General features: G+C 36.9%; 1 protein-coding gene across 3 annotated transcripts in view; it reads right to left on the bottom strand.

Annotated features, from left to right (window-relative positions):
* Window positions 1–679: 679 nt before the first annotated feature.
* LOC143147653 (uncharacterized) overlaps window positions 680–12,529 on the bottom strand; it is a 114,425-nt gene continuing 102,575 nt past the window's right edge. For all 3 annotated transcript variants that reach the window (XM_076313082.1, XM_076313084.1, XM_076313083.1), the window contains 7 exons: window positions 11,270–11,450; window positions 9,630–9,760; window positions 9,410–9,558; window positions 7,014–7,193; window positions 6,660–6,764; window positions 5,232–5,432; window positions 680–4,530 (listed from right to left, as the gene is read on the bottom strand). In XM_076313082.1, the coding sequence (XP_076169197.1) occupies window positions 4,369–4,530; window positions 5,232–5,432; window positions 6,660–6,764; window positions 7,014–7,193; window positions 9,410–9,558; window positions 9,630–9,760; window positions 11,270–11,450 (1,109 nt within the window). In that variant the 3' untranslated portion in view covers window positions 680–4,368. The remainder of the gene's footprint in view (window positions 4,531–5,231; window positions 5,433–6,659; window positions 6,765–7,013; window positions 7,194–9,409; window positions 9,559–9,629; window positions 9,761–11,269; window positions 11,451–12,529) is intronic.

Genomic DNA, 12,529 nt, shown 5'->3' with positions numbered 1-12,529 from the left:
GCGTCGTTAAGATCGAACCCAGATCGTCACTAGCGAACTAATTGTCGTTCAGAGCGTCGATTACATACAGACAGTCCGAGGTCTTGGGCCATAGCAGCGGATCGCTTGGTGGCTTGTACACCGTGCGTTGTAACAGTTAATACGCGATTATTCAATTGAAAGTGACGGTTGATTCACGAGGAACTAGCCAACAGATAGTTTTGAAACGTTTTCGTAGACACCTCGAGTTTCAAGTTGCAAAGAACGAGTAGAGAAGCTCCGATGAAAAAAGAAGTAGCACGCGATTTAATAATAAACACGAAGTGTGTCCAGTTATCGGAGTTGAATAAATTTTTAATTAGACAACGAGCAACAACAACGAATAACCATTTATCTCGATGAAAGTTTATCCAGATACACGATTCGTATATCCTTGCTGCGTATTGTAGCAATATTTAACGCGAGATTATGTTACATTTGTACCAACAATTCGAATACGGCTAAAGAAAAATGTTTACATCGAATCGCGAGAAAACGAGAAGGATTTACGAAACGCATAAATCTATTTAAGATTTTCTCGAATCGTTTATTAAATACAAGATTTAACAATATAATATAATAATAATAATAATAATAATACAAATATTAATAATATTATTAATCGTTACGTAATTCAAGTATTCTTACAAACAATTAACAGTTAATTATTAACTGTACACAACTCACTGTCGACGGAAGAACGACAGCAGTAATACAGGCAGTGTCTGAGAGCACCAGTTAGAAAACGTATTTTTACGAAGTAAGAAAGTATCACTAAAAATGGAAATAGCTATTTAAAAACAAGAAAAAAAAAAAAAAAAAATGCCACATGTAACGAGGCTTAGTACCAAGTAATTACTCATAAACGTTTCTCAATGAATTAATGTCTAATTTACAATTAATAGTAGTTCACGTCTCACGTGAATACGATAATAAGAACTGATATCAATTGAGAACTGAAGTGGCATGTCTTCCTTTTTGTATAATTTCGATCACTGGCAGTGACTCTTTCCGTTGTGATCGTCATTGTACAGGAGCAGGTATCGATTCTTTGGTATCAACATTACGCATGTGGTCGTGCGACCGAAATTTGAATTATTTATCGTCCCAACTTTTCAGGCGACAACACCGAGACATTTATGAAAGCAATAAATTCTTCTGGTAAAGAAGATAAACGAGGGTCGTTTTCGTCCTTCTTTTGTAATTATCGAAACTATCGGGAATTTGATAAATCGATTTACTTCCGATCGTGAAACTTAAATTGTTATTTGAAATTTACCGATCTACAAACCGGTTCCCTCTGTTATTTCCAATGGAAATAATTTGAAAGATCGCGATGGAAATATTTTTCCAGACGAACGATAGTTATTTCTGCGTGTTCTATTTTAGAAACAAGTTTAATTGAAATTCATTCATAGTATTAACCATTTAATTCGAGTAACGAAGCAGAGCTCTGGTAGAATTTGTTGCGATTCACAGTGCAAGATTTAATTTTTGTCAATTATTCCTTAATCCACGTTTCGCTATTGAAAATGGAATTTCTCGAATAATTTGGCGCGCTGAAATAATCCGGTAGTAAAAGTAATTTGATTTCACAGAGAAATTAATTATAATTTGATAATGTTCTCACTTTGATCACCGAAACAGGCTACCACCTGGTTAAATCGTCTGCCAGTTCGAGAAGAACTTCGGTGTCTTGCAATGTTCTGAAAACTACGTCATTTGCAAAGTCGGTGAAAAAGTGTACAGGAAGGAACGCTTTTTCGGCAAACGTGGCTTTATATTCGGCGAATCGATATTTGAAGTAGGCCAGTGACATTCGTGTCACAAAAAGTGGACCGCATCGACTTCGTTTTTTCTCTCCTTCAATTTCGTGTGGCAGAGGAACGATTAAAAATTCGAAGCACACGCATCGAAATATCCGGTGGTTAAATTTTACGAAATTTCGGATCAATTATCGAATAGCGAATAAGCTTCGTTGAATATTCATTGAAATGTACAGGAACCTCTTTCATCATTTGGACGAGTATTCTTTAATTCGAATAAAGTTGATTCAACGTACAAATTCAATTTGTACAAGAGTACTTGTTCCGAAAAGTCCAATTAATAATTTATTTTCGTAACAATATTTTCAGCGAGTAAATAACAACAAAAGATGATCGGTTCATTGTTGACAAGTGTAATTCAACTGTCGAAATCAAAATGGTTAATTTCTGAATCGATGGGTGACCGACTTTCGCGAAACATTATCGGAAATGTCGCAATTCTATTGTTCGTTAATAAAAAATATTAACTTGCGACGATACTTCGGTAGGATTTATTCATATCTTTTCGCGAAACGTTTTCTTCCATTTTTATGGAAGATTTTTCTATCTAAAATTTTGTACTGTACAAATACATTTATCGTTTTCAATATTTTCGATACTATAAAGTCAACATTTTTAGATTTTCAAAGGTTCGTTAAAATACTAACCGACTTTGCTCATAAATGAAAAAAACATTGTATCGAAATAGCAGCGTGAAGAACCAAAGACAGTAGCCGTTCGATTTTCGTTTCGCTACGAAAATTTGTAGGTTTGTAAACATATTAAATATTTTAGCTTGGAAAAGAAGTCCTCGTTTCGAAGAATATATAGTATTGCTTTAATAATTGCAAGTTTAATTTTGGGAATTTGAGAAATAGCAGAAGAATGAAAAGTGGTATTTAATTTGAGGTTACGTAAAAACGATTTATGAATTACGTTATTTAGAAATTATAATTGGAATCTTCGGTTACTCAACGCGAGCAATAATAAATAAAGAATGTATGGAATGTGATATACCCAGATACGTGAGTACGTAACTTTGGATGAAACTTAAAAGTAAAATCGAAAACCGAATGGAAGAGTTACGCGTACGATTATTTCATTATTTGACAATCGCAAAATCGTTGCAAAATGCGAGCAATACCCAACTCTGAGAAAAAAAAATTTGATCTGCTCCTTCTAATGAAAATCTCGGGCACGCCACTTCATGGATGACGTTAACACGTCTCTTTGGCAACTTCATTTTTGCTTTTTGTTCTCAATACTTAACACTCTTTTGCGTTAACAGTTCGAGTTTCCTCGTGATTACGTCAATCGAGTCTATCCTCTTACCTATAATTAACGTCTCAATTATGTTATCGACTCGTATTCATTGATTGGAAGTCTACAACACAGTCTGTGTAACGAGAAATGTCTTACGCGTAACGTGTTAACTGATCAATTCACTGTAAATGTACAAAATGAAACCTTACATTGCTATTCGTTATTATTGGTTGTTCGTTCAATTATTATACAAACAGTCAAAATTTCCCTATCATTAAGAAAACGATTACTTTCTTCGCATAAATAAGTAAATAATTCTTACAACTAAAACCGTCAGCAATACCGTGAATGGTATTTACATATAGATTAACATTAACGTTTCATTGTCTGCTTTGCTTTCGTTTCTTCGTAATATTCCCTGTCTTTTAATTTCGCGTTTCAGATATTACGCGAGATTTATAACTAAATAGAGGAGGCATCTATTACCTTTACGTTGGTACAACACAACGATGTTCAGCTTGTTAATAATTTATAATAAATTATACATACGAAATTGAACAACAAGACGTACAATTCAGACCATAGGTAACAGTATCTTCAAAATGTTTCGAATGTAACTAATATATGTAAATCCTTCGTTCGTTCGAAGACTACTTAATTACTATATCTTCCGATTGAATTTCCGTCAAATATAAATCGATTATCACCTACGTCAATGAACATTCTTTCTTTCTCGTGTAGAACGTAAAATGTACAGTGTCGGTAACAATTTGTTCGAGCGTCACACTGTAACACGTTCACTCGACGTGTTTGGTAAAATTCTATTTCCTTTTTTTTTTTTTCCGAACCTTTTTGGACTACTATAACACACATACACACGTAAAACTTAAACAATTTGCTATTTACTTTTATCAAGGCCTCGTCCTGACAAATCGCCGGCTCGACTTAAACAATATTTTCCAAGTCTCTCGTTTATTCTTCGTTTGCCCCTTAATATTATCATTAAACCTCTTTGTCTCCTTAGTTGCTCCTAGGTAATCGTTTATTTGGAAAATTGCTCTTTTTAGCATTGAACGGTCCCCGTGGGGAGTATAGTCTTCCAAGTGTTGAAATGAACAATCACTCATTCACCGAGCGAGACTTATATTTTTACAGATCCCTGGAAAGACGACAAGAAACAAATTCCTAAATAACTTCATGCCCTGTTCCCTTCCATTGGATCCGGTCTTTTTCCTCAAACTTTTCGTTTTATTTCCCTGGGAAGCGGCGTAGCCAGTGAAACTCATACGACGTAAATTGGATCCTTGCACACCGATATCCTTGCTTCTTGAAGAATTCTTAGCCTCGGTCCCAGGGGAACTCCCATTTTTTGCAGCCTCTCTTCACTTAAGTAGGGAAGCTCCACCATTCCAACCTTTTCTTTCTCAAATGCAGTCGCGTATTTCTGGAAAGAGTATAATTTGTTTCGTTCGTTGGGAATGAAATCTTGGAAGTGCAAAGTTATCGTTCACGAAGAACCGTGTCTAGTTTCCTACTCTTTCTGAAAGTGGATCGTCGAATCGATCGAGTACTTTCCTCTCAGAGATTCGAAACCACCGGTAAATAACTAAATATCTAGAAGTAGCGCAATATTTAGGCGTAGCGTTGCTCAATGTGTCTCGCATCTTCAACGGAATGAACATTTTTAATCGAATACGTTCGCTGATAATTTCGTGAAATCGCTGGTACTCTATAAAATGAAAAACTAATTCTATAAAAACGCGTTCGAAAAAAACTTTATCTCCTTTCTTTAGCGAAGTCAATAATCTGTGAAAATTCACCAGAGATTTGAAAGGATCTCCGAGTGAATTAATTTCATCGTAGCGGGTTCGCTGTAACAATTACAATAGGAGGACTAATTGTCAACCTCCGGAAGATATAGTCATTACAATTCCGATAACTTCTCGACCCAATCGACTATTTTATCAAAGGATCACTATTTTATCAATGGATCACTATTTCATCAATGGATCACTATTTTATCAATTTATACGAGATTTTACGAATAACTCGCAGAAGTAAGTCGAATGGAATATCAATTTGCTGGGAAAAGAAATTGGAAACTACATTTGGGTTCAATGGACCCGGATAAGTAGGGTTACACACCTCATACCCAAGTTCCCTCAGGAACAATCTGATGAGCGGTGGTTCCGTGCCGAAAAACTTGGTGAGCTTTTTCACTCTCGAAGGGTTGGAAAGGGCTGGCAGCTCGGAGTCCTTGATCAGTGGCTGAGACTGCGATCTGACCATCGCCATGCTCGTTTGCGTCCTCAGAGCAGCTATCTCGCCCCTTATGTTTTCCATTTCCTGCGAAAACCTGGTAGTAGTGAGTTTCGGAAATTCCGCCTCGTCTTCTTGCTTATTTTACTCTTTAACTCCTTCACCAGGTTTTGTTCAAGTGGATCACATTTTTAATAATATCGCACTCGTTCGATACACCGGACAGTATTTCATTTCGTTTAATGTACGACTTCACGGATCGGAACGAGTGCTCCGAATTGCAAGAACGAGATCAATGTTTTCCCTTCGAACGAAAGGATTACAGAAGTTGTTACGCAACGACTTGGATGTGTCACGGATAAGTACGAGAAACCGTTGGAACCACACTTGACAGTTTACGAAATATTTAACGCTAAAAATCGCGATCCTGGAAGCTTTCACGGGCTCTTACAGTTGATGCGCTTTGAAACTTCCGGGTAAGCCGACTCCGTAAGTCGTGCCATTTTGAGGAAGCATTCCGACGTTTCGCCAACTCTTTCCAGCTAACGTTTTCAACGATCGGAGCGCTACTTAATTCTTATGAAATTATTTCGTTTTATTTTTAAACCGACGCATCTCAATTCTATTGAAATTGTTTCGTTTCGATTTTAAACCGACGCATCTCAATTCTTCTGAAATTGTTTCGTTTCGATTTTAAACCGACGCATCTCAATTCTTCTGAAATTGTTTCGTTTCGTTTTTAAATTTATTTTCTTCCCGAAAAGGATTATCAAAAAGAACTAATCTCAACGAACATCGATTCAATTTTGAAAATGTTCTGTTAATTACACATCCACCGAAAAAGAATTCACGTTGAATTATGCGTTACACAGCATCGTGTATACGCGCGTTTTTTTTTCTTTTCTTTTTAATTAGAATCTTCCAAAGGAACGCACTTGCAGCGAAAAATCTGAGTCTATATAATTGGACACGTAACCGAACACGCTCAGTGTAAATCCACTGAATGTAGACTTCCAAGCATACTAACACGAGTTACGTCAGTCGTTCTAACTCATTTCTGTGTTATGTTACGTATATTTATCGCAGCAACGCGGATTATGTAATAAATACACGAACAAGAAAATATATAAATATATAAATATATATATATATTTTGTGACTTGTTCGCGTGTCTGCGCAAACGGTCAAGCATGGTTAAAAAAATAATCGCTTCTCTAGCTACCTGTGAAACTTCATTGAAATCGATACGTAACACCTCGTAAAATGTGTCGCAAGGTGGACATTCACTTTCACATGTTAACGAGATTTTCTCACCTGTATCATTAAGTGCTGTGTCCTCATCTCGGAGCTCAAATGTGCCACTGATCTGGCAAGCGTAACTACGTGAGATTCTAATCGTTGAAAACGTTTGTTAATGCTCTGTAAACGTAACGATCATTTCTTTTAGCGATAAATAACGTGAAAGAAACATGAAAGTAAATTATTGCGAGATACGTCTTCGGGATGTTTGTTCGAGGCTACCGAACATTTTCAATGCGGCTAATACCGTGACGCAAGAAATATTAAAATAAAGCTATATAAACGCAATCAATTTTCTTTTTATGGTTGCAGACGTTCGAACGTTTTTACGAGAATAATTAAATTTCAGATGTGCCTATTACAACCGACCTTGATGTCTTTGGCTTTCTTCATCCTGTCGTCGATCGCGTGGGATCTACGTTTATCGTGATGCCTCGTAACAGGCCTGGATGAAACAGATGACGTCGGCAGCGACGAAACGGAACCATAACTAATGAGGCCTCTGGCCTTCCGTCTCTTCTTCACACTTCCGCCGAGTAATTTCAATACCTGCGATCACCAATAAAGTGGCTACATTAAAATTTCTCGTCACGAGATGTTATTTCTAACTACGAATGGTACAATCTTTTACTCGATAAAAAAGAGGATCGATCACTCAGAGAGATAGTTATTCTTGAATCGACGGAAAAAAGAGAGTCGACTTGGATTGAAAAATTCACCGTCACATTTTTTTGTAACATTGATTGCAGCCAGATTGCAACAACGTTCCACGTAACTGAGAAAAATGTATAGTGAGAAATTTGATGTGAGAAAGTTTACTCGAAACTGGTTGATACAAATTTCATTCGCACGTGAAATTGCACATTGGGCAAGAAATGTTCCATTGTTACGAAACTGCAAAACAATTAACAATTGTGTGTACATTACGAGAGACTACGCTGCAATTATTAAGACAATACGTGCTACTGTTGTTTCCGTATGTATGCAAATAATTGACGAGTTTTACAACACGTTGAACTTTCGATTAAAATTTCATTAAAAAATTTTTAATTAATTTTCGAGCATCAAAGGCTGCGAAAAGAATTACGAAAGAAATCACTGAAGTGATAAGTTTATTACTTCGAGTGTAATTTTAATTCAATTAATAACTTTTAACGAAATATATCTGAAAGATATATCGATCACAATTCTTATCGGTATGTTACAGTACGCGATACTTCTTTCTTCCATTTTTAATTTTGTATTTTATCATAAATTCATATCGGCTTGTAAAATACCGTTGCGAGCAGTGTGCATGCTATTTCGATATCCACTTTGTGCCTCAAAGGGCGGAAGAATGTCTTTACCGACTGGGTTTATCGACCCAACAAATATCGATTCGAGGCTGAATTCGCTGGCGAACGGAATTGACTCGAAAGAGCCAGATTTACAGTTGAATTAATTGTTTCGTGCGCCAATTGAGTATCGAATTGTAAATAAAACTTTCAGAGTGTTTATTAAAATATCAATGGTAACGAAGAACAAAATATAAAAATATTTAACTGGAGATATATTTCTAACAAACTGATGAACCACTTCACGCAAGTGTGCAGTACGATGCATAGATAAATAGAAAATTCATCGGTATTTAAAGATAGAAATATTAAGCTGTAGAATCACAGATCGATGTTAGCAGATATTTCTTGCCAAGTATTTTAACTCGATGCCATAAGGACGTCCACAGTTGCGTCTAAACAATCTCTGGTTTCGTCGATACAAAATTCATATCTTTACCAATATCGCGAAACATATTCGAGCGCAAGATTTTATTCTGAACGTGATACGAATATGTATAGTATCCAACACTGTTCCACCATTTCAAGTGTATGCTTGCTAAACTTTCGCTATGCTTTCAAATGTGTTATTCGCGAAACTTTACTGCGAAACTTTCATCGTTTCCTATTGGTAGTTTCGTACGAAATAGAATCAAATATACCGCTGTAAACTGGACGATATGTGCCTACTGTTCGAATTTTCCGCCTAAGTGTGAACTTTAGAAATCAACTTGCGCCAACTGAAGGAATCAAGGCTCTTTATCCAACCCGAATAAGGGTATTCTTCAACTGTCCATGATTTTTGATTCGTAAAATTATGGACGATATTCCTGAAAGAAAAATTTGTAAGCATAACCTACACCTGAAATATGTGTAAGAAAAAGATTTCAACGTGCACAAGTTTATTATAAACTTTCTGTATCCGTGTTGTAAACTCGTACGACGAGATTGGTTCAAAATATAGTATTAATTTCCAGTAACTCCACAAAAACGATCGAGAAGATTTAAACTCAGTGATCGAGGCAGCTATGCAATTGGTTCACCATAATCTACCTGGATATTTCTCGTCCGATGCAAAACATATTTTGAAGACATACACATGTCCTGAAACCATAAGTTTACGAACTAATGTGCATTCAAATCTTTTTTCATTCAAGGTGTAATTTACCCTTGTAAAGTATTATTAAATGTAAAAAAAACCCTGTTCAATTACAGATACAGATTGAACGTGCACGCAACACGACTAGAATCGCGTCAAATATTTTTAAACGCGTGGGAAGACTATCGATGCGATGTATAAATGCCTGGACACCGTTTTAAACATCTCTTCTACTTACTCGTACGATTACAGCGAGTTACATTCTGCGACGCTAATCTTAAGAAACAATTCCGCGCAACGTAATCGTATTCGATCCCGAGAAGCGAATATTTTCGTCTACAAACGTGTCTTACCTCGCTGTACATATTTTCCAAGCCTTCGAGCTGCTTCCTAATTGTCCTCGCGTCGTTCGTACTTAAATCGGAGTCACTTCTATCCAACATCGAGTCCAAATCGAGTCCAGTCGTCGTCGAGGTCAAATCGGCCGCTTCCACGCCGAAAACTGGACAAACAACATCTCTGTGACCTCCGAGAACAAGTAACCATGAATTAAGAAGGAAGAAGACCACTCACGATGAGAAAACTTTTTTGCAGCTTCTTTCTTCGAAGTGGAGGCTCCGCGATGTTTCGAACTACCCGAGAACCCTCTTTTATCCATGGCCTTGCTGTAATCGCTGTAATTAGGTTTCGACCCGTATGGTAAGCTAAAAGGTCCACAAACATGCAATTGTTAAGTTCGCTAAGAAAGCTGCAGAAGATGGTTAATTATCGCGAAAGTACCGAATAGTGTTTAATGACCAGTTTATCTTTCGTTAGCACGCAATACACTACCAATGAAACCGTATCGTGCTACGACATCGAAGTTCTAGTATTACGTTATGCGTAACAAAATAATAGTTATTGCGCTAACAAGCCAAGCGATGTTACTATATTTCTCGGATTTTTTTCCATTGTTGACCAACTTGGACAATTTGACGCACGAGAGAGCCTACAAGCGGGTACACCATACATTACGTGGAAAATGAAGCGAGTTCGTAACCCAATGATACTACAGCCATTTTTACAGTGTACCTTTGCGAGAATACTCCACGAACGACAAGAGAAGTGGATATTCAATTGTAACTATGGATTTTGGATTTGTATTAGTCTACTGCGCTCGGCAGATGTCATTTTAATGACCCGAACTTCTCTTCTTTCCGAGCATTTCTCTTTTACCATCACCAGTGACGAATATTAAAGAAAGAAATACTCGCTGGTCTCTGATAAATTTATTTCGAAATTTGTCTCGAAAATAATCGCACAAATTTCGGATAATGGGTTTCGTAAAAAAACCTATAAAAAGAATCTTTAACGTTGAATCTCTTTTACCGTATAAATAAAATTGCACTAGTTAGATGCACACACATAATCGCTTTCTTATAAATGCGTATTAATATTTATGAATTTACACGTGATTCTGATAGAATGTTTCTATAAAGTAAAGTTTCTTATAGTAAAGTTTCACTAACACTGTTAGTGACAATTTATAAAAATAATTCTGTATACAATAAAAGTGCATGGTATCTGAAAGATCTCTGAATGCATCGAGTACGAATATGTATTTAAATCAAGTATGTGCAGAATATTTTCGACAAAAATACACGTCATTCTTTCTCTAGAAAAGCTACCAATGTTTTCAAAAGAAGGCTAGTAGTATAGGTGATACTGCAATTTTAAATTCGAAAAATTTCTAAGCTGGAGAGAATACGTGCACGTGTGTTAATGCGTTCAATTTTCCCTTGTAATCTCCAACTTCTCTCAAACGACACAGTCCACCCCAATGAGATACCGAAGAAACGCTATAGGTACAGTTTATGAGCCACAAATACCACAGTAGTTTCTATAATTGCACCACTCCCGAAATTTGACTACAAGTACACTATTTGTCGTTTGAATACCATCAGATCCTTATAGTGTAAAATGAAAATGAAAGGGAGCCTAGAGAATAAATTTATTCGAGCCGAACCTAGTCCCAATATGTTTCCTCTCGCCCCGTACCCGAAAACGTGCTTTGGGTTGTCTACTTTCAACAGTTTCATCGGTTGGTCGCTTCGGTACACCGATATCGGTGTTTCGATCTACTCGAAGAGTAGAAAGAATCGGAAGTAGCCCGGGGCAGTGACCGGAAGTGACATCGGTTACGAGACGAACAGATCTGTTTGAAGTAACGTTACCTCGCCGAGTATCGATTTCTCGGTGTTCTGGGACTTTCATGGGGTGAAAGCGGCGGCAGAGGTGGCGTTACCGACGATACACTTTCAGATAGAGTGGAATGTGCCATCGCAGGAACATCTCGTGGTTCTAAAATGCTCCTTAGCTCCGATTCCACAATGTCCACCCATTCGGAGTCTTGCACTGTAAAAAAAGAAAAAGAAAAAGGCAAGAAACAACATAAGTAAGTTTTATCGTGTACTTTGTCGCGTCGAGCGACTACCTCGCACGAAGTACTGTTTACCGTGAACGAAATTGCAAGGGACTCGAAACGGGTACAAAAATGACCCTGTCTTTGGGAAACGTTATTTCGTGGGTATAATTTAAACAATTGTATACCCAAAGATCGAGTCACGTGATCTATTATAAATCGTTAACAAAGAAACCGGCGAAGATTCTTGTGTCGACGGCACAAAATTCTTAACGATAGTTCAACGACAAGATAAGAATGCATCGGTTGTGACGAGTAATTTGTTTCAAGTGACGGTGATATTTCTTTTATCTTTAACATACCTACAATTTTTTACGAGGCAATATATAGTTAGTTTTACGTACGGTAAAGGTTCAAATGAGTTCAAATGTATGCTTTCTGGCTGACCGTAAAATATACTCGACTGCGAAAAGTTGCTTTTAGTACGTTAAGAAAGTTACGAGAGTAATGGCAGGTGGTAAACCTGTATCTATTGCAAGAGATGTCCAAAAAGAAATTTCACGAACACGTGTAAACCTGGCATTACCGTCATAAGTTGTACCAGCATAAGATCACCGCATTAAAATCGAATTTTTAAGGTTTAAGTATATCTCAAGGCCACCCAGATAGTACGTATGCGCACTCGTCTGGATCTCTACTATGTGACCAAGCAAGAATGGTCTTGTAACAAGTTACGCGATCATCACTTTGAAATATCTGGTTTTAAAAATTCGAGCACGTTTCTATACCCATAACTTGGAATTTTTACAATAGGTAAAGATTTAAGTGTACGTTGCATACTTCAATGGAAATGAAATAAAATGACATTTGATGCGGTGTAAATTTACATATCCGACAAAGAAGACTGTGGGACTGCAGAATCGAACGGACGTTTTTACCGTACGATTCGAGAGACAAGTTTTGTAATATTAACCGACACGTAAAAGGTACTTCCACATTCGTGTACGCATTGGGTGTTTCGTTACTTTCTCAATTCGATGGGAATAAAGTGAAATTAATTAGCTACTCGAAT

This window comes from Ptiloglossa arizonensis, chromosome 5, assembly GCF_051014685.1.
Source record: "Ptiloglossa arizonensis isolate GNS036 chromosome 5, iyPtiAriz1_principal, whole genome shotgun sequence".
Taxonomy (NCBI): Eukaryota; Metazoa; Arthropoda; class Insecta; order Hymenoptera; family Colletidae; genus Ptiloglossa; species Ptiloglossa arizonensis.
This window is presented reverse-complemented; position numbering and strand designations above follow the sequence as displayed.